The following is a 23,994-nucleotide window of genomic DNA, read 5'->3' on the forward strand; positions in this document are numbered from 1 at the left end:
ACTAGAGGATACTTAAAACCAATTCCATCTAATACATAATTCTTAACCAATATTATAACAATGATAATTCCAAAAAAGGAAAAAATAATGCTTAGAAAGTAACCTTGATATCCATATTAATTAAGGACAAAAGCTCAAAAAGTTAAAAATGCGAAGTCTAAATGGAAAACGGGGGTCATTAGAAAGTAGTCCTTATTTTTTTTCTCTTGCATAAATTTAAATGCTATTAAGTACACGGATTTCTTTAGAAAAATATAGAAGTCTGTAATATAGTTAATAGTATTAAAACATTGACTACAATTTTCCTACATTTTAAACTTCAACTTGTAATGACAGTTGTCACTCAAACAAAACGACAGATCTGCAAATCCAGAGTCTCGACACGGTTGAGGTGGAATTTTTGTTCAGTTGAGGAATTGAAGTTTGGTTATTGTGGAATTTTTGTATGAGCAGATTTTATTTTTTCTTTGAGCACTTTCCAGTTTCGGTCGAATCCCTGGATGATGGTGGGATGAGGTCCCTGCGTTCATTTTTTACACGCCTATGAATCTAAGTTTACGGTTGATTTTGGCGGTTGGAATTCGACACCCAAAGGGTTAATATGGTATATTCACAATATTTTATAACCATTTTTTATGTATAAAATTAATACCTTGGTTGCCCCTCTCAAATCTCGACCATCCGATTATTTATTCAGGGCACGGCGAGGATGGGAATATGGTAAAAAAATCCCCTACCATGTCCCGTTGACATCCCCAGTTAGAATGGCTATTTATGCCCGCATAACATTTGTCTGAAGCTCCATTCTTCTTAGACAATAATTTCCTTTCATCTCTTCCATGTCTTCTTTCCCCCGTTACGACTTCGATCTCCATGATGATGAGATGGAGATGGACTTTCTGCGTGAACGGTATCAGGAGGACAACAGAAACTATGATGTGTTTTTGAGTTTCAGAGGGGAAGACACGCGTGCTTCTTTCACTTCACATCTCTATACCGCTCTTCACAACGAGGGAATCTTTGTTTTCAAGGATGATGAGACACTTCCAAGGGGAAATAAAATTTCACCCTCGCTGCGGTTAGCAAAAACATTTATAAGCCTTTAGATTTTTACTGGACATTGTTTCTAAAAATAACATTTATGAAATTCATATCATGTATGAAGAGGGGAAATGAAGCTTGCCCATGAGATAAACCTCCTCGTGAAGCATTGGAGGGAGGCACATTGGGAGCTTTATGGCATCTCAGGGGGTGTAGTCTTAAATTCCTTGTAATTTACAAACTTTCTGCTTTCATTTCTTACTGAACTTTGTCTCTAGAAATCAAGTTTATGAAATTCATAACATGTATCAAGTGTTGAAGAGGGGATCAGAAAAGATTTTGAGGTACATGTATCAAGTGTTGAAGAGGTGATCAGAAGAGATTTTGAGCTCCTTGTAATTCATTGGACGGAAGCACTTCATGAGGCTGCTGCCATCTTGAGGTTTGTAGTCCTAAATCCAACTTAATTTAAACACTTCGCGCTTTCTCAATATTTTTACCGGACATCGTTATTACACATATATTAGTTTGTTACTGGTTCATGGGTTTATTTGTTTGTTATAACCTATAAACCTATTATACAAAGCAATTCTATCCACTTTGCTGTGTTGATCAATAAAAGAATTAGCCATTTCTTATTCTTGAACCGTTTCATGGTATCACACTATCACTTTTAGAGCTCCTTTTTGGAACTCTGTGGTGCATAGTCTTTGAAAATGCCTCCTTGCAACAATTTGAATGTGAATAATCCCCCTTCTACTCTGAATCCTGTACAAGAGCCTATGAGCCTTTTCTATGCCAATCCAAATGAAAATCCTGCAGCATCAATCGTTTCTTCTCCATTGACTGGTACGAATCACCACAAGTGGGCTCAAGCGATGCAGTAAGCGTTGATTACAAAGAAATTTGTTGATGGAAGCATCGGAAAACCTGATCGGTGTGATCCGATTTACGAAACACGGGAAAGATGCAACAATAGTTTCTACTTTCCTGGATTATGATCTTTGATGCTAGGAGGAACTTGCGAGAAAGATTCTGATACTGAATCAGGATCCGAGACCAAATATGTGCGATGTACTCTCTATCTAGACTTGCAGAACCCAACCAATACCTCAGTGTCGTGCATAAACTTTGCTCCCAACACCCCGTGTCTCTCTCTATCCCTCACCTGAATATGCGTGTGATCCACCCTATAACCTCAGGGCATGCATGCGACCACGATAAACTAGAACTGTGAACTGTTGCGCTACCTCCACCCTCCACCTTGTTGGGTTGAGTTTCTGAATTTTATTCCCATTGACAAATTATTTACCCAATTTTTTCATTGCTTGTTGCAATTTAGTGAATGGTCATTGGAATTGAACATCATTTGAGACATACGAGATTTATTGATTTTGAAGATTGCTAATAGATGGTTGAGATTTAGGCAAATGAAAGTTGTGAATTAGAAGCAAGCATTTTGAACGAAATATTTGCAGATTGTCGCTCTGGTTGATATTGGAAGTTGTTGGGGTTTGGGGCGTTTGCATACTATTGCGATGGTGGTTGTGTCATAGTGAAAGTTTTTGTGGTCGGTGGCGATTGTGACGGCAGAAGCACTTGTGAAGGTGAAGAGGACCAAAAGGGTGGCAATGAGTAGGAGCATATTGGGGTTTAGGCTCAACAGAGAAAAGGGTAGCAGATTGGGAAAAGAAAGAAAAAAAAGAAAATTTTTTAACATGCAAAACAATGTCATTTTTTTTTCACGTGTAATCCTAGTCAGACAAAAATCACACATGACACCATGCATGGCATGCTTGCGTGGTCGGATAGCGACCACGTAGGCAGATAACGATTTTGGACTAATGGTAGGGACTTTAGACAAAAAATTTCAAATATTAAGGAATTGATTCGAAGGAAAAATTTATTAAGGACCAAACAAAAAAAATGGTATTTATCAGGGACCAAAAACATATTTAAACTTTTTATTTATCAACTAATTATTTATTAGATGTTAAACAATTATGTAAAAAAAAAAATCGAACCCCCACCCCCTTTAATGCAATCCTGGATCCATCCCTGCCAATGGGTGTACAAAATTAAGAGGAAAACGGATGGATCTATTGAGAGCTAGGTTCAAGGCTCAATTGGTGGCCAAAGGTTAATTACAACCAAATTAAGGGTGTGATTACTTTAATACTTTCTCTCCAATGGCAAAGTTAACCATAATCCGAATTCGAACCTTTGGCTTTGGCATCTATCAACAATTGGTTCATTCACCAATTGGATGTCAATAATGCATTTCTCCATGGGAATTTGAAGGAAGATGTGTATGTGCAAGTGCCTCAACTGTCAGGAAAGAATAAGGTTTGCAAGCTTGTTAAGTAACTCTATGGACTTAAACTAGCTAGCTGCAAATGGTATGAGAAGTTGAATTTCTTGCTTCTCCAACTTGGGTTTCAACATTCTATAATTGATCACTCCTTTTTTATCCATCACACAGTTGATTCCCTTACTACTCCTGTATGTAGATGACCAATGTTGTTAATGGCGGATGGCGGTTCATGGCGGAAAGTCAAAAATCCGCCATAAAAATATGGCGGATGGCGTAGCGGAAAATGGCGGATGTCATGGCGGACACAAAAAAAAAAAACATATATATAAACTCATTGAAATTGAAAAAAACAAAGGATTGCATTCAAATAAACTAAAAAAGTTTCATAAGTTCATACAATAATCAAGTACCAACACCAAATAAACTCATTAAAGAGTTCAAAATAAGAAAATGATAAAAACATAATGCAAAGTGCAAAGTGAAGGTTGAGGCTCTAATCATCTTCTCCAATCCCAACATAATCATCTTCGTTGTTATCATATGGTAATGGAGCATCTCCCTCTCCCTCTTCCCCATCAGACGCCTCAAAATTGACCATGATTTCTTCTTCTTCAGATTCAACATCAATATTCTCCTCAACATCTAGATCCTCATCATTTTCTTGGACTGCTTTTTGCTTCCTTGATGAAGATCCAACAACCATTGCCTGTTTTTTAGAAGTTTGGGCAGCAGCAACACTTGTTTTTTGCTTTTTCCGCCTAGTATACATCCTACACTCTCCAACCCCCGAAGCCTGATACACAGTTGCCCAATTTAGAGCATCATCATCTTCAAATACCAAATCATTTCCAGCATCATTATCATCATCTTGATCCATCTCTCCCACGAGCCATTCATTGCATACATCAATATCATTAAGAGAAATTGGATCAATTTCATCTCTTGCATTATATCTTTGCTTCAATTGTTGGTTGTATTTGACAAACACCAAATCATGCAACCTCTTGTGCTCAAGCCTATTTCTTTTTTTGGAATGAATCTACAACATAACAAATAAATGTTGATTTCAATCTCAAATATACTCCAAATATAACTTGATCATCAAAATTAAATAAAATTAAAAAGTATAGTTAGAGTTTTGTCACAATTACTTGCTCAAACACACTCCAATTTCTTTCACATCCTGAAGCACTGCAAGTCAAACTCAAAATCTTAATAGCCAGCTTCTGCAAATTTGGAGTTTGTGACCCAAACATTCGCCACCAATATGCTGCAATACCAATTACCAACCAAGAGCATAACTTAGAATTCTGAATTCTAACACTAATACATAAAAAAAATAGTATGATAAAAGTTTCTTACTAGGAGAATGGGTTTTCCTTTGAGCCATTGCAAAGTCGGAACCAAAGTGGTCAGCACCAATCTTGTAAAGATGCAACTCGGTTAGAATTTTCTGTTGCACATCAAATTGTGGAATCAACTTCTTAATGCACTCAAACAAACCATTGGTGACCTCAAAATCAAACTCCAAGTCAGTGTTGTCATAAAAGAACTCTGGATTTAAAAAGTGGGCAGCTGCATGCAATGGCCTATGAAGCTGACAATTCCATCTTTTATCAATGATTTCAAACACATCTTTGTACTTGCTTTCATTGTTGTTGAAAGACTTCATAATTGTTTCTTTTGCCTTGTCCATTGCTTCATAAATATAGCCCATGGCTGGTTTCCTTTCACCATCCACAAGACGAAGCACTTTCACAAGTGGAGCCATGACTTTAAGAGTGTAAACCACACTATTCCAAAAAGAAGGCATGAGCACTACCTTTGCAGCTTCTTTTCCCTTAGGCTCCTTAGATAGCTTGTTCAAGGTCCATTCATCAGAAGTAAACATCTTTCTAATATTGGCTTTCTCTTTGTGAAGCCTTTCCAAGGTTAGATAAGAAGTGGCAAATCTAGTAATAGCATGTCTCACCAATTCCCTCTTGTTTGTAAAATTTCTCAACAAACTTAAGGTACTAGAATGGGCATAGATAAACCCAACTAGATTAATTGCCCTTCTAATGGTCTTCCTTATCAAGGGAAGCTTCCCAATATCTTCAAGCATCAAATCAATACAATGAGCTGCACAAGGAGTCCAATAAATATGTTTCCTTTTCTCCTCCAACAACTTACCCGCTAAAACATAGTTGCTCCCATTATCGGTTACAACTTGAACAACATTCTCTTCTCCAACTTCCTCCACAATGGCATCAAGCAACTCAAAAAGCTTTTCACCTGTCTTCACAAAATCAGAGCCATCAACAGACTTCAAAAACATGGTACCAGCTTGAGAGTTAATCAAAAAATTAATGATGCATCTTTGTTTCTGATCAGTCCATGCATCGGACATAATAGTACAACCATACTTGACCCATTGCTCCCTATGGCCTTTCATCAAATTTTCAGTATATTCAACTTCCTTCTTCAAGAGTGGAACTCTGATGTCATGATAGCTAGGAATGGGCAAATGTGGCCCATATTGACCAATGGCTGCAACCATGTTCTCAAAGCTTTTCAATTTAATGAGGTTGAATGACAAACCTGCTTGGTACCAAAAGCGAGCAATATGTTGATGCACCTTCAATACTTCATTCTTATCCATTGACTCTCTTATGTTCATTTGCCTCAGCATCTCCATTTTTCTCCGATTGATTGCATTTTCTGGATTCTTACAGAATTTGTCCATTGGTCCTTTTTTAGTCCCACACTTTGTCTTTGCACTTGCAGCAGCATTACAAGAATCCGCAAACTCATCTTCTTCACTTCCATCACATCCAATCGGTTCACCAAATTCAAAATCTCTTATATTTGCCATATTACCACTGCCAGAAGTACTGTAAGTGGTCCCGCTTTTTTTTGTAGCCATATATTCCTTCAACTCTTCAACTACATTTGGGGGAGTTTTCTTGCAAGCTGCAACGTTGCCCGACTTCCCAATCAGGTGTTGTTTGGCTCGGGTTATTCCTCCCTTAGTGATTTTTCCACAAAAATTACAAACAATGGTGTTTGTATCTCCTTCCACTAGTGAATGGCAATATTTCCAGCCTGGGTCTGCCTTATTTTTCCTCGTTGCACTTGCAGTAGCAGCATCGGATGATGGTTCAGCCATTTAAAATCACTAAAAAGGGACTGAACAGGAAAAAAAAATTATGGTGTCAAATACGAAAAAAAAAAGGGACTGTTAACAGTAAAAAGGGGTGTCAAATAGCAAAAGGAAAAAAAAAAGTTGTAAACAGAAAAATGGGGTGTGTCAAATAGCAAAAAGCCCAAATCAAAAAAAAAAAAAAGATCAAGGTTGGCTGACCCGCGTCTACGTCTTCGTCTTCTTCGTCTTCTTCACGAGACAGAAAGAAGAGGCGTCGCGGTCGCGGGAGGCTGCGTTGCCGGGGCTCGCGCGAAGATGGCCTTCGTCTTCGTGTAAGGGTGTCGCGGGTGGCGGCGGTTGGGTGCGCGGACTGTGCGGGTGTCGCCTGTCGCGGCGGCGGCTGGGTGCGGCGGGGTGAGGGAAGGACGCAGAGGTGAGGTGCGGCGTGGGACAACATTTAATTGAATGCATAACCGGGTAGGGTTGGGTCGGGTCGGCCCAACTCCTACCGCGGACAAAAACTAAGCAAATCCCGCCATTTTCTGCCACCCCGCCATAACCGCCACGACCGCCATGGCTATGGCGGCTGCCATGGCGCCGCCATCCCAAACCCGCCACGCCACCGCTATTCGGTGGCGTTTTTTCGCAAATCCGCCACCTAAGTCCGCCATGGCCGCCATTTAACAACACTGTAGATGACATAGTCATTGTTGGAAATTCTATGGATATGATAACTTCATTCAGCAGATTTTAGATAATCAATTTGGGCATTCTTAAGTTCTTTCATGGTGCTGGTGTTCTCAGTGCCAAACCTGCAAGCACCCCTTCTGAACCTACCTTTGAGACTTCGCCAAGATGTCGCTCCTATACCTGACTTTCACACGCCCAAATATATCCCATGCTGACCAACAACTTAGTCAATTTTCAGCCCTCCCAACAGTGAGTCATTATCAATCAGCCCAACGCGTACTTTGGGTATTTGAAAGGGAATCCTAGCGAAAGGACTTTTCTTAATTTCCCGTGTCAGCTATAATACAACTCCCTGGTTTTAGTGACACAGATTGGGGTGGATGTCTCGATACTAATCATTCTATGACTGGCTATTGTTTCTTTTTGGGAGACTCGGTCACTGGTTTGTTGGAAATCCAAGAAGCATCCAACAGTGGCAAAGTCCTCATCTGAGGCAGAATATTGAGCCTTAGCTCAGCTACTTGTGAGCTGCAATTGTTGCTTTTTCTTCTTCAAGATCCCTCTATCACTTTTTCCAAACAGTTGGTGATCTGATGCAATAATCAAAGTGCTTTGCACATCGCAACCAAACCCATTTTTCAAGAGAGGCCAAAGCATCTCGAGATTATTTTCATGTTATCCGTGAAAAATGTATGGTTGGATTAATGCCACTGCTACCCTTATACACCACTGACCAAACTGAAGACCTATTCACCAAAAGTTTACATCCCAAGCATTTTCCGAAATTTGTTTTTGTTGAAATTGCTACAAATTTCTAGAATATTCTTAAATATAATATGTATGAAAATAGTAGAATATCCTAAAACTATAGTGTGTATGAATATGGTAGAACAATCTAGAACTATAATGTGTATGAATATGGTAGAACAATCTAGAACTATAAGTGTATGTATAAGATAGAAGAATCTAGAACTATCATGAAAACTCTAGAAAGACCTAAAGAAATGTAGAAACATTCACCACCATTGAGAGGTTGGTGACTTGAGCCTATAAATAGGCAATTGGTATGTTGTAATTGATCATCCAAGAAATCAACGACATAACCTTCTTTCTAAAACAATTCTCTAAAACTATCAACTATCAACTATCATCTAATAAACTACCAATAATGGTATCAGAGCTACGTTTGGTCATACATTGGCGTAGTTATATTACCTACCTACCATTCCAAAATCCACCCAACTACTTCAAAAATTTCCTTTGTACTATTAACCCACTCCAATAATATTTTTTCTAAGCTATGGATAACACTACCCAATCGTCAACTATTTTTGTCCCTATCTTCAATGGTGAAAATTATGATTTTTGGCGTGTTAAAATGGAAACATATTTCCATCTCAAGATTTATGGGACATAGTAGAAGAAGGCTTCATTGTTCCCCCGGATACTTCAACTCTTAATGCATCTCAAGAAAAATAGTTGAAGAAAAATAAACAGAAAAATTCAAAGGCGTTGTTCACCTTGCAACAAGCGGTGACTGATCCAATTTTTCCAAGAATTATAGGAGCTAAGACTGCCAAAGAAGCGTGGAACACATTGCAGGAGGAGTTTCAAGGAAGTGTTAAGGTACGTGCCGTTAAACTTCAATCTCTAAGAAGAGATTTTGAACTATTGAAGATGAAGGAGTCTGAGACAGTTAAAGATTATTATTCTAAAGTTAAAGAAATAGTTAATCAAATGAGAGCTTTTGGGGAAGACATTCTTGACAAGAAAATTGTTGATAAAATTCTAATTACTATGCCCCAAAAGTTTCACCCAATCGTGACAACGATTGAGGAAACCAAAGATCTATCCACTTTATCAAAGACAAAACTTGTGGGCTTTCTTGAAGCATATGAGCAAAGACTGTATAGGTATAAAGAAGATACACTTGAAAATGTCTTCTAGTCAAAGTTTAAATTTCAGCCCCAAAACAAAGAAAATGAAGGAAAGAAAAATTATGGAGAAACTTCCAGAAGAAGAGAAGGTTCTAGGAATTTCCTTAAGAACAAAACAGATAAAAATCCTTCATGCAATATATGCAAAAGGCAAGGCCACACAAAGAAAAATTGTTGGTTCCGTAATATTCCATAATGCAACCATTGCAAAAAGTTCGGGCACGCAGAGAAAAATTGTCGCAACAAAAATAGGCATCAAGCTAATATCGCAGATGAGCATGATCAAGAACAATGTATGTTCTATGCCACTCGAGACTCAATAAAAGAAAAGGAGGAAGCTGGTACTTGGATAGTGGATGTAGCAATCACATGGTCAAGGATGAGACTGTTTTCAAAAGCTTTGATGAGTTTGTCAAAGTCAAAGTTCGACTGGGAAATGGAAGTGTGGTTGAATCAAAAGGCTAAGGCACTGCCATGGTGGAGACAGATAAAGGTACGCGACTCATCCATGATGTCTTACTAGTTCCCAGCCTAAAAGAAAATCTTCTAAGCATTGGCCAAATGATGGAGAGAGGCTACACACTTCACTTTGAAGGAGGTGTATGCAAAATCTTAGACAACAAAAATAAAAGGTCTGAGATAGCCCAAGTAAAGATGAATAAGAGCAATAGAAGCTTCCCTCTAAATTTAAAATATGCAACAAAAACATTGCCATGAAGGTACAAGTTGATGATTCATGGCTATGGCATCGAAGATTTGGCCACTTCAACACACATGCCTTGAAGTTGTTACATGAGAAGAACATGATGAGAGATCTTCCAAGCATAAAGGAGAACAATGAAGTGTGTGAAGGATGTCTCCTTGGTAAGCAACACCGATTTCCTTTCTCAACAAGCTGAGCATGGAGAGCGAAAGATCTATTGGAGCTGATACATATGGACGTCTGTGGACTAATGAGGATGCCATCACATGAGAACAACAGGTACTTCATACTCTTCATTGACAACTTCTCTAGAATGACATGGGTATATTTTCTAAAAGAAAAATCAGAAGTCTTTGGAGTATTCAAAAAGTTCAAGGCCCTTGCTAAAAATCAAAGTGGAAAACGGATAAAATTACTAAGAAGTGATCGCGGCAAAGAGTACACCTCTCGCGAGTTTGAAAGATTTTGTGAGGATGAAGGCATTGAGAGACAACTTACAGTCGCATATTCTCCTCAACAAAATGGAGTGTCCGAGAGAAAGAATCACACAGTTATGGAAATGGCTAGATCGATGCTCAAGGAGAAGGGACTACCTAACACATTCTGGGCTGAAGCAATCTACACTGCTGTTTACATACTCAACAGATGTCTAGCTAAGTTTGTAAAAGACAAGACTCCAATTGAAGCTTAGAATGTGAAGAAGCCATCAGTAAAGCACCTAAGGGTCTTTGGATCTATATGCTACATTCATATTCCAAACGTGAAGAGGCACTTGAAGACAAGACTGTACGAGGTATCTTCCTTGGGTATAGCAATATCTCTAAGGGCTACCATGTCTACAACTTGCAAACTAAGAAACTCGTCATCAGTCGGGATGTTGAAGTTGATGAGTACGCTTCTTGGAATTGGGATGAAGAAAAAGTGGAGAAAAACGTTCTTATACCCGCTCAACTACCTCAAGAAGAAGCTGAGGAAGAAGACCCAGGTGAACCACCTTCACCTCCACCACAACAACAAGATCAATAACTATTATCACCAGAGTCTACTCCAAGACGAGTAAGATCTTTGGTGGACATATATGAAACCTGTAACTTGGCCATACTTGAACCTGGAAGCTTTGAAGAAGCGTCAAAACAGGAAGTATGGGTCAAGGCAATGGAAGAAGAGATAATGATCGAGAAAAACAACACATGGGAGTTAGTAAATTGTCCCCATGGAAAATATATCATTGGGGTTAAGTGGGTCTATAAGACAAAACTCAACCCTGATGGCACCATACAAAAACACAAGGCAAGGCTAGTAGCTAAGGGTTACTCAGCAACCCGGAATTGACTACATTGAGACATTTGCGCCAGTAGCTCGTCTTGATACCATAAGAGCTCTAATAGCTCTTGCGTCACAAAAAGGATGGAGTATCCATCAACTAGATGTCAAATCCGCCTTCCTTAACGGCGTACTTGAAGAAGAGATCTATATGGAGCAGCCACAAGGATTCCTGTCTGAAGGCAAAGAAAGAAAAATGTTAAGACTAAGAAAAGCACTCTACGGTTTGAAGCAAGCACCTCGAGCATGGTATAGTAGAATCAATCAATATTTCATGGATCGAGGATTCAGGAGAAACAAGAGTGAGCCTACACTTTACATCAAGTCTCAAGGTCAGAACACTCTCTTACTCTCTTTATATATAGATGATCTTATCTACACGGGAAACAATACTAAGATGATGATGGAGTTTAAAGAAGACATGATGAAGACCTTTGGGATGACCGACCTTGGTTTGATGAGTTACTTCCTCGGCATAGAGGTAAGTCAAAGAAATGAAGGGATATTCATCTCGAAAAAGAAATACACAGAAGGCTTACTTAAGAAATTCAAGATGTATGGTTGCAAACCTGTTGCTACTCCACTCATAACAAATGAGAAACTAAAGAAGAATGATGGAGCACCAGAAGCTGATGCATCCAAATACCGAAGTCTAATTGGAAGCCTCCTATATTTGACAGCTACACAGCCTGACATAATGTATGCCACAAGTCTTCTATCAAGATTCATGCAAAGCCCAAGTCAAATACACTTTGGAGCAGGAAAAAGAATTTTGAGGTATCTACAAGGAACAAAAGAGTTCGGTATATGGTATACTATCGAAACCAATTCAAAATTACTTGGCTACACCAACAATGATTGGACAGGTTTGGCAGATGACATGAAGAGTACTTCTGGCTGTGATTTCTCACTAGGATCAGGAATGTTCTCTTGGGCGTCGAAGAAGCAAGCTACAGTAGCACAATCAACAGCAGAAGCAGAGTACGTGGTAGCTGCTGAAGCAACGAGTCAAGCTATATGGCTTCGTAGGATACTTGAAGACATGGGAGAAAAACAAGATGAGCCTACTAAAATCAACTACGACAACAAATCAGTAATTGCAATGGCGAAGAATCCAGTTCATCACAGCAGAACAAAACACATAGCAATCAAGTATCACTTTATAAGAGAAGTTGAAGCAACTAAAGAGATCAAACTCGACTACTACAGAACAGAAGATCAAATTGCAAGGCGTGGTCGAGACCAAGATTTGAAGAATTACGAGCTATGCTTGGAGTCACAGAAATTTGCTTTAAGGAGGAGTGTTGAAATTGCTACAAAATTCTAGAATATTCTTAAATATAATATGTATGAAAATAGTAAAATATCCTAAAACTATAATGTGCATGAATATGGTAGAACAATCTAGAACTATAATTTGTATGAATATGGTAGAACAATCTAGAATTATAAGTGTATGTATAAGATAGAAGAATCTAGAACTATCATGATACTAATCTATCATGAAAATTCTAGAAAGACCTAAAGAAATATAGAAACATTCACCACCATTGAGAGGTTGGTGACTTGAGCCTATAAATAGGTAATTGGTATGTTGTAATTGATCATCCAAGAAATCAATGACATAGCCTTTTTTCTAAAACAATTGTCTAAAACTATCAACTATCATCTAATAAACTACCAACAATTTTCAAGCTGGGATTGATTGCTATTTTCCAACCCACGGCATGAGGGGGGATATTACACATATATTAGTTGGTTACCGGTTCAATGGATTTATTTGTTTGTTATAACCTGCTATAGCCGATTTAGATAGTACACTGTATAAAGCAACTTTGTATGAATTATCCATTTGTTATCCTTTAATCATTTTAGTTGTCTCTTAAAGAATAATATCTATGAAATTCATAACATGTATGAAGGGGAAAAGTGAAGATTGCTGCTGAAGAGATAAAAATCCTCGTGAAACGTTGGGCAGAGGCACTTCGTGAGGCTGCTAGTATCTCAGGGATTGTAGTCCTAAAATCCAGGTGATGAAACACTTCTGCCTTCTCACATTTCTTCATCTAACACTCAACATTTTTTAATACTTCAAATGTTTATGTACGATAGTACCATAATTGTACAAATTTTAAATTGGCTATTAACCAAATTAATCAACCGTCATTTCTATTTTTTTTCCTCGTTACTTTTATTATTCAGAGGTCATGTTTAAAGCATTTTATAGAAAGGGAAATATTTAAAAGATGGAAAGAGAGTTAATATACATGGCAGATTAGCAGAGTAAGAATAATTATGGCAATTTAGTGTTTATAAAACAATATAAAAAAATTTAGGTTAAATAAATATTTTCTAGGATTGAACTGAAGCAAGGTTGCCAAAGGCAATAACATCTGATTCTAAAAGAGCCAAAATCTGGTGAGGAGCGTCCTCAAGCTAGTACATTTCAAGAAAATTAAAAGCTAACATAGGTAATTTATCAGCCACTAAATTTCCTTTCCTCTTTGTGAAACTAAAGGCAAATTTCTCCTTCTTTCGTAAGAGCTTCACAATCCTTTAGAATTTCTGCCTGGTAAGACAAATCTTGTCTTCTATGATTCTTCCATGCCATTTGCAGAAGTTAACTATTAGTCTCAAATGTGGTGTTTGAAAAACACATGTGCCCCAGCGTCTTAATATCCCACCTGAATGTTATCACTTCTTCAATAAGAGGATCGTAGCAATACGGAATAAAGAGGCAAGCTGAAGCCAAATGGTTACCAACATTGTCCCTGAACACAGCTCCCAAACCTGTACCAACTCCTAATCTTATAGATGCATCAAAATTTACCTTGGTCTGATTTCCTGTGGGAGGATTCCAACTGATGTTCTGGTTTTGTTGCCTGTTATGCATCTATTTTTTATGTTATGCCAACGAGACCGTTATATCTATAACTTGTCTTGGCTGCAATTCCTTCTATGAGAAAACCCAGAGGGTTCTTCTCTTCCACAGTTCCCAAATCAATTCTAAGACCCTTGCTGCGAAGTCTGGGTTGCTTAAAGCTATAATTTCACTCATCCAAGCCTCGAAATTTGAAATGGCAGAGCTTGGGTATAACCCCACATTTGATGCAAACCATATTCTCTTGATACCCTCACAGCCAATCAAAGCATGAATCGTTGTTTCCTCCTTCTCTAAACACCATGGGCACATTGGGCCAATATGCATTCCTCTTTTGATCAGGTTTTGTCTCACTCGGAGAATGTTGTGGCACGCCCTCCACACAAGGTTTTGGCATTTCGGTGCAATATCAGTTTTCCAAATCTCTGGACCTAAATTTCTAGCTATAGAACTTGTTGACCCCTCTTCATTTTTGCATCTTTTTCATCTCACACTAGCAACCGGATTTGACATTGTACCTCCCATCCATAGAATGTCGCCATTTAGCTTGTCTTCCTTTCCCGTTTCAGTCAAAGGAATTCCGTGAATTTCTTCCTTCACATGTGACAGAAAAAGCATCTTAATAAGCTCCCCCTTCCATTGTCCTACTTCATGGTTAATGAGATCAGCCACTAGCAAAGGATTTACTTGTTGTGATTTGTGCGGGACATGGTATAAAGATACATCTCCACTTTGAAGCCATTTGTCTTCATAAACCTCCACACTACGTCCATCTCCAATCCTCCATAACACTCTTCCTTCATTATATCCTTTGAGGCCATAATAATACTAGACCACACATAACTTGGTCTATGTCCTCTGGATGCGTCTAAAGGGTGACACTGTGGATAGTATTTTGCCTTTAGCACTCGGGCCACCAATGAATTTTCAAAACATATGAGGCCCCACCATTGCCTTCTCTTTCAACCCTTTTACTTTCTTCCACACTCTTTAACAAATTGGAAGACCTATGATTTTGATCTACTTATGAATGTGGACAATCCTAGGTATTTGTCATGACTTTCCACTGCCTTTACACAAGAAGCCTTGTTAGCTCATCAATTCTGGGACTAGGAAGATTTCGGTTACATGAGAGTTCTGAATTTTTTAAATTAATTCTCTGGCTTGAGGCTATTTCATAGGACATCAAAATATTCACTAGCCTTCTTGCCTCCTCCACCATGGCTCTACAGAAAATCAAAAGCTTATGTTGCATTATAATTAATCATTCTAAGTTTCATCAATAATATGGGGAAGAATACACTTTAGCCTGTTGGCAATAGTTTTTGTAATAATCTTAAACACAACATTACGAAGGCTAATAGGTCTAAACTCACTGGCATGAGAGTGATTTTTTACCTTTTGGATAAGAGCCTTATTTATCATAGAAGGGTCTTGGTCGATCACCATTCAAAATATTCAGGGCCATGTTTATGACGTCCTCTCTAATAATATATGCCAAAACTTCTGATAGAAAAAAGCTGGATTGCCATCTTCCCCGGGAGCTTTGGTGGGGTGCACTACTCTAAGGCTTCATAAATCTCCTCTCTTGAAAACTCCACATCCAGAAAGTATCACATCTCTCCATAATTTCTCCCCTCCACAAGGCTTGCAATTTCTGTCATGTCATGAGGCGGAGATGAGGTAAAAAGATCAGAGAAATACTTTGTTAATACCTCACCAATGTCCTCTACATTCCTATACACATTTCCATCATCATCCTGAATCTTCTTTGTGGTATTGACTTGCTTTTGGTGGGATGTTTTTCTATGAAAGAAAGTTGTGTTCCTATCCACATACATCAACCACTCCACCTTCAACCTCTGCTTCCAAAGGACCTCCTCAAGCCTTAAAGGCTCCTCCAACTCACCTTCAATCTCAACTTTTGTGTTTGTTAAGAAACTGACCTGGGGGCTGTGTTGAATCTTATACAGTTTCTTTCAAAGCCTTTTGATTTTTTGAGACAAATTTCCAAACCTTTGTGACCCACACTCATCTAAATTCGCCCCTAGCTGGGTAATATTTTGTGTATTTATGCTATTAGTAGTTGGAAGATTCTTTCACTCAAACCTTTTTGTCTTTGAATGCCTTCATCACATTGGAAGATTCTTTCGTATGAATCTTTCCCACCAACCAAAAACCTTCATCTTTACTCCTTTCTCCCACTTCAGGTATTTTGACTATCTCCCCCTCCTCCTCGAAATCAACATCTTTCATATTCTTCATTTTGTGAAATTCAAGTAGGAAGACCTGAGAAAAGACAAGAACAGGTTGTCTTGAGATTTGAGAAAAATCTTACTGCTCACAACTAGAGAAACCCTAGCAAAGCCTTCAAAGGGAGATTAAAACAATATAAACATAAAGTTCAAATTAACTAATATTTATAATTAATTAGATATCAATAATGATGGTTAACTGAATTTTTAGGAAATCATCAAGCAAACATTGTTTAAAGTAGTACAAAAACAAGAGCTTGTTTGTTCATGGTACATATTTTTTTTTAAATAACAAAACAAAATGTTTGATAAAAGTAATTTGGGATATTTTAAAAAATAATCTTGGTTTTAGTTTTTAAAATTGAAAGTGAACAATTTATGATTTTTCTCTTGTGTTAATTACTCTTATTCTTGGTTTAAATACAATTTTGGTCCACCTATTTTTTTCAATCCGTAATTTTGGTCTATCTATTTTAAAATAAATATATTTTGTTCATTTATTTTAAGAAATTCTCAATGAAACCCTGGACCTAACAACGTCTTCATTTATGGTACCATAAAAATGTGTTAATTAATTAAAGTGAATGAAACAAATGTAGGCAAAATTTAAAGATATACAGAAATTATGATTTTTTTTTAAAATAATAGACTAAATGTCTTTATTTTAAAATAGTATAACCAAAATTGTAGGTGAACTAAAATTATATTTAAGCATTTCTTATTTTGTTGCTTCATCTTCATCTTCCATTAACTTTATTTTTTCCCGTTCTAAATATTAGGTATTGACAAATGTTCGGCAAAAAAGTTTTCAAAACCAAAAAATAAAATCAGAATCAAACACACTCTAAGAACTATAATAGATTTATCATTTTGTCATATATATTTTATAGAAATGTTAGTAAGTACCATGCAATGGATGAACCTAATGGAGAACAACAGACGCTTGTACAATTATAACTTTTTACTCAAATTTCTCTTAAATTTTGATGCATATATGGACACACCTTTTCTTTGTTTTTATTATGTTTTTTATTATAGGAATGAAAGTGAGGCTATCAAAACTATTGTAGAAAACCTTACGCGTTTGTTAGACATGACAGAGTTGTTCATTGCTGATAATCCAGTCGGCATAGACCCACGAGTCCAGGAAATGATTGAACTATTAGACCAAAAACAATCAAATGATGTTCTACTACTCGGGATGTGGGGGATGGGAGGCATTGGTAAAACGACTATGGCAAAAGTCATTTACAATAAGATTGGCCGCAATTTTGAGGAAAAAAGCTTCCTCGCACATATTAGGGAAGTTTGGGAGCAAGATGCTGGTCTAAGTATATCTACAAGAACAACTTCTATTTGATATCGAAAAAGAAACAAACACAAAGATACGTAATGTTGAATCAGGAAAAGTTATGTTAAAAGAACGACTTCGCCATAAAAGGGTACTTCTTATACTTGATGATGTAAATAAATTGCATCAATTGAATGTTTTGTGTGGAAGTCGTGAATGGTTTGGTTCAGGGAGTAGAATAATCATCACAACTAGAGATATGCATATACTTAGAGGGAGAAGAGTTGACAAAGTGTTCAGAATGAAAGGAATGGATGAAGATGAATCTATTGAGCTTTTTAGTTGGCATGCATTTAAGCAAGCAAGTCCAAGAGAAGATTTTATTTGTTTGATATGGAGGTAACAGAGTAGAAGAATGTATTGGAGAAACTCAAGAAAATTCCTAATGATGAAGTACAAGAGAAATTAAAAATAAGCTATGATGGTTTAACTGATGATACAGAGAAAGGAATATTCCTTGATATAGCTTGTTTCTTTATCGGAATGGACCGGAATGATGTTATACATATCTTAAATGGTTGTGGGCTTTGTGCAGAAAATGGAATATGTGTCTTGGTAGAAAGAAGCCTTGTAACTGTAGATTATAAGAACAAGCTTGGAATGCATGATTTGCTGCGAGACATGGGAAGAGAAATCATTCGTTCAGAAACACCAATGGAGCTTGAGGAGCGTAGTAGGTTATGGTTTCATGAAGATGCGCTTGATGTATTATCAAAAGAAACTGTAAGACTTCCATCTATTATTTTTTTATTTAAAATATCCAAAGCTTATGGATACAACTAACACATTTATGAGTCAGTTCTTAATATTCATTTGTGCGATTGATTGTCACAAGAATTTTGAAAATTGGTTTGGTTGTGAATTGGTTTTGCTTCTTAGCTCCTAAAACAAATGATGGGTTTTCTCACAAGAGTTTTAACTACCATATATCTTTTTATCTACGCATGTTTTACCCTTTCGTTTTTTCTATCATACGGAACAAAAGCTATTGAGGGTCTGGCTTTGAAGTTACCAAGAAATAATACAAAATGTTTGAGCACTAAAGCTTTTAAGGAGATGAAAAAACTCAGGTTGCTTCAATTTGCTGGTGTACAACTGGTTGGAGATTTCACATATCTTTCCAAAGATCTTAGATGGCTTTGTTGGCACGGATTTCCTTTAGCATGCATACCAACAAACCTTTATCAAGGAAGTCTAGTTTCCATTGAGCTAGAAAACAGCAATGTTAATCTTTTGTGGAAAGAAGCCCAGGTATTAATTTAATTTTTGCAATTCATGAGTATTTGTTTCCTTCTTCTTTATCCATGTAATTTAAATTGTCTCAAATATTAATACTATTTCACTATATAGTACTTTTAGAGAAATTTCATCTATGTTTTTCTCAGTCTCTCTTATATTGCTAGTACTTTCGGTAAAAGTTTTAGTTTAAATAAAAGATTTAATTATCAATATGCTCATTTTATTTATTTGGAATATTTAATTAGGTCATTTTATTTCTGAAAGTTTCAATCAAGTCTATTTTTTTAAATGTCTGAATGTGATTTTTTTGTCCAATTGAGACTGAGGACAACGTTAAGTTGCAGATTCTTTGAAAAGAATCACATTGAGACATTTAAAAAAAAATAAAGGATTTGATTAAAAAATTTAAAAATAAAAAGACCTAATTGAATATTTTAAATAAGTAAAGAGATTAAATTGATAATTAAGTCTAAATAAAATAAACGTTTATATATTCATATTCTAATACAAGCTTTAGCCTCCCTTTTATACGGTAAACCCAGTAAGCCTAAAAAAGGAAATGATCAAGACACCAACATTTATTTTTTTCATATCCTAAAATATCTAAATGAACATTTAGCAAAAAAAAAAAAAATGATGCTAAACCACAAAAATTGAGGTTAAATGAACATTTAGTAAAAAAAAAATTGTGCTTGAGCAAACACTAAATAGTGTCAACTAAGTTGACTTATAATATACACTATTATGAGTCTATTTGTTTTTGTGGTATTTACTAGACGGCATTTATTAGTGTCAAATTAGATTATGTTAATTTTAGTGTTGACTTAATTGGTGCTACTAGTGTAGGTTAGACCATGCAAGCACAAATCTAAACCTTGAAGCATCCCCATTTTTGTGTTGGCATAGCTGACACAAATAAATTTATATGCAATCTATAGCGATTATTTGACCTGAATTAAGTCAATGCTATGTTACAATAGATAGTGTAGGCATTGAAGTGTTGGTGTTAAATTTTATGGCTATTTTGTTCTTTACTTGTGATACCACGATTTAATGATGCATCAGAACTTTAATTCCAATGCTAAAGTTTACGAATATTTTCCTCTTGTAGTGATATCCTCAACATGCATAAGCAATATAAAAAAATTGCATTGCCACATCATATAAAAACTCAAAATTCTTGATAATGATTGTATGTATGAAACTTTGGTATAACAACAATAAAGTCTTATTTCATTAGATAAGAGTAAAACCTTGATACATTAAATTAAAAGTTTTACACTATGTAATTCAAAATTCAATTTTTTTTAAGATTATCTATTATCTAATCAAATAGATTTTGTATGTTTATCATGAACTTACATTATAATTTTTAAAAAAAACATAAGAGACGGAGCTTATGACCTCCTCTTCAAATAATTAAATATAATAAAAACAAAGGTCATGCAATTTTTACTAATTGATCAAAGAAGCCATAAAACGCTCATAAACAACTTATATATAGAGAGAGCACAACTCCTCTTAGAATAATTTCTTACGTAAGAATAATTAATAATAATTATTAAAATATGATTAAAAATAATAGACGGTTGAGATTAAAATATATAAAAATTAAAATTAAAATATGATATAATCGTTAAATTTTTAAAAGAATTATCAAACAAATCACATCCTATGATATTTCAATTATTGTTAATTATAATTAAAATATTTTAGGTCGCGATTTGTTTGATGAATTTTTTAAAGATCTAATTGTTATATTAGATTTTAATTTAAATTTTAAAATACTTTATTCTCAACCATCTATTATTTTTAATTATAATATAATGATTGTTATTAATTATTCTCATGTTTTCAAAGAAATTATATATATATATATATATATATATATATATATATATATATATATATATATATATATATATATATATATATATATATATTGGTTTAGATCTTGTTAATACACACACTTTTGTTTTTTTGTATGAGTCTATTAACAAACTATAATTAAAGAATATCTTAAAATACATAATGGTGAGCGTGCTAATGTATGTATATTAAAAAATAAAGATGTGTGTTAGTAAATACTTGTGGAATTGACTAATGTACACACTTCTATTTTTTTAATATGAGTGAGTTAACAAACTATAACTTTAATTTTCTCTATTGTATGCTTGTTTTTTTCTTGTAGGCAATGGAGAAGTTGAAAATTCTTAATCTCAGTCATTCTCATTATTTAACTCAGACTCCAGACTTTTCAAATTTGCCTAATCTTGAAAAGCTATTACTCGTAGATTGTCCAAGGTTGTCCGAGATTTCCTATACCATTGGACATCTCAATAAAGTTCTTCTAATAAATTTTCAAAATTGTATTAGCCTTCGTAAGCTTCCAAGAAGTATCTATAAGTTGAAATCTCTTAAAGCACTCATTCTTTCGGGATGTTTAAAGATTGACAATTTAGAAGAGGATTTGGAACAAATGGAGTCTTTGACAACCCTTATTGCGGATAAAACTGCAATAACAAGAGTGCCATTTTCAATAGTTAGATCAAAAAGGATTGGATATATCTCTTTGTGCGGCTATGAAGGATTCTCACGTGATGTGTTTCCTTCAATCATTTGGTCTTGGATGTCACCAACAAATAGTCTCTCATCTCGCATTCAAACATTTGTAGATGTGTCATCTCTTGTTTCTTTAGACGTGCCAAGTAGTAGCTCCAATCTTCTATCATATATTTCTAAGGACCTTCCACTGCTTCAAAGTCTTTGTATAGAGTGTGGCTCAGAACTTCAACTTTCTCTAGATGCTGCAAATATTTTGGATGCTTTATATGCCACAAATTTTGAAGAATTGGAATCAACTGCAGCCACATCGCAAATGCATTATATGAATGTTTTAACATTAATTGAATGCAACAATGAGGTACACAACTTAGGATCAAAAAATTTCAGGAGATCACTTTTAATTCAAATGGGAACGAGTTGTCAAGTCACCAATATTCTGAAACAGAGAATTTTACAGGTTTTACCCTTAATTTCTCTCTTATGTATCTAATTTCATATATATATATATATATATATATATATATATATATATATATATATATATATATATATATATATATATATATATATATATATATATAAACATGTCATTTTAAAATGATCATACACCAACATAGATTTTTTTGACACAGCTAGTCATCATATATTTTGTTATTAGTAGTTGTCTTAGCTTTAATTACTTTTGTAATTGTGTTTAGGAATTAGTTATACCTGAAAGGACAAATTAAAAAATAAAGTCTTGCTGAAAGGAACACTTTGTTAGTAATACCCAATTATGAAAGAAAGTTACTATACGAGTATTTAGTAATTAAAACTATCTTCTAATCATGTGTTAGTCAATCTTTCATTGCGGTAAGAGCACGAAATCCAACATAAATCTGAATTTTACATTAGTTAAGTGTAGTACTAGTAACATCATTTTTATATGTACTTTATTTCATCATTAACTGCTATCATACTCAAAGTGCATATTTTAATGCGAGGTAATTTAAAAAATATATATACTTTTATGTGAGGTACTAGTAACATCTATTTTTGTATCTACTTTATTTCATCAATAACTGCTATCATATTCAAAGTGCATAATTAATTTAATGCTAGGTAATTTATAAAAATATATACACTTTAATGCGAGGTACAATTTATTATTGTCACGATATAAAATTCAATATTAAATTGAAAATGTTCTCTCACTTTTCATTGTTTTTTCGCTTGGTGTAGAACTATTTTTTATTCATTTTATGTTTATTTTGTTACGGATATGGAACTCTTACCTGGACCAATGGATTTTGTTTAAATTATCCAAGCAAATATATTTATGCATAACTTTAAATTAATATTTAACAATTTACTTTTCATGCTTATGATTGTTCTGAGTAGTTTTTGGGTAATCAAGATCATAATTTTAAATGACGAGAAAATGAGTTATTATCTTGTTATATCTTAAATTGTTGAATTAATTATATGGTGGTACTAATACATTGATTGATTAACTTTTGAGCATATATCTTCATTTTTACAAAATATGGCTACTAGTGATGGTGGTGGTTGTTTGCTCCCCGGTGATAGCTATCCAGATTGGTTAACCTTCAACAGCGAAGGTTCATCCGTGACTTTTGAAATCCCTCAAGTGAAAGGGTGTAACTTGAAGAAAATGATGTGCCATGTCCATTATTCTTCCCCGGAAAATATAACTTCAGATGGTTTGAAAAATTTGTTGGTGATAAATCACACAAAGACCATCATTCAACTTTATAAGAGAAATGCATTAGTCTCCTTTGAAAATGAGGAGTGGCAGGGGGGTACTATAAAAAACTGAGCCTGGAAACAAAGTGCAAATTGTTGTTGTCTTCTGGAGCAAATTAACTGTTTACAAGACAGCAATTTATCTCATATATGAACCAATGAATGAAAAAATAGAGCATTCCCATGCGCCAAATAAGAATGTAATAGATTCTAGTGGTGATGAAAATGAATGTGTTGTTGGGACCATCTCTCTTCAAGTAGAATCCATATATAAGCCAACAAATGACATAATGGAGCATTGTCATGCATCAAATAAGAATGCAATTGTTTCCAGCAGTGATGAAAATGCATGTGTTGTCAGGCCGTTCTCTCCTGAAGTGGAATCCATAGATGACTTAAGGTGTGTTTCAAAAAAAGGCTTGATTAAGCGCTTATTGAATAAGTTCTTATTATGTGAATAGTTTTGTAATGCAAACTCAGAAAATAAGAAAAATCAAGGTTAAAAGATGGTGAAAGAATGTCAGGTCCCAATTGATTCTTATGGTGACTGAAAATCTTGTATTGTTGCTTGTACAGAGATTGTTTTGGGCAGTGGATGATTTGTTTTACATGTAGATTGGTGGCTACTATTAATGCTCTAAATCTGATTACTAAAGAATGGATACTTGGGGAAGGTCCACTTGTTTTGGGATCTTGGTTTCTAAGGGAGTCCAACTTGAGCTTGATTTTGATGCCCTTGATTTTAATCCTTTGAAGTGAAAAAGATATGTGTAACCCAAATACTTGACAATTGATCAATCAAATGAATAGTATGCTTAAATAGAA

The 23,994-nt window shown here is 35.3% G+C and overlaps 1 protein-coding gene and 1 pseudogene across 1 annotated transcript; one reads left to right on the plus strand and one right to left on the minus strand.

Moving 5' to 3' along the window:
- The first annotated feature begins 363 nt into the window (after positions 1-363).
- LOC114406071 lies at positions 364-23,994 on the plus strand (annotated as a pseudogene).
- LOC114406070 lies at positions 3,776-6,588 on the minus strand. The gene is made up of 3 exons (XM_028368640.1): positions 4,718-6,588; positions 4,507-4,625; positions 3,776-4,394 (listed from the first exon to the last, which is right to left on the minus strand). Exons 1-3 carry the CDS (start codon positions 6,501-6,503, stop codon positions 3,849-3,851), a joined length of 2,451 nt encoding a protein of 816 aa, XP_028224441.1. The 5' UTR covers positions 6,504-6,588; the 3' UTR covers positions 3,776-3,848.

This window comes from Glycine soja, chromosome 3 (assembly GCF_004193775.1).
Source record: "Glycine soja cultivar W05 chromosome 3, ASM419377v2, whole genome shotgun sequence".
Lineage (NCBI taxonomy): Eukaryota > Viridiplantae > Streptophyta > Magnoliopsida > Fabales > Fabaceae > Glycine > Glycine soja.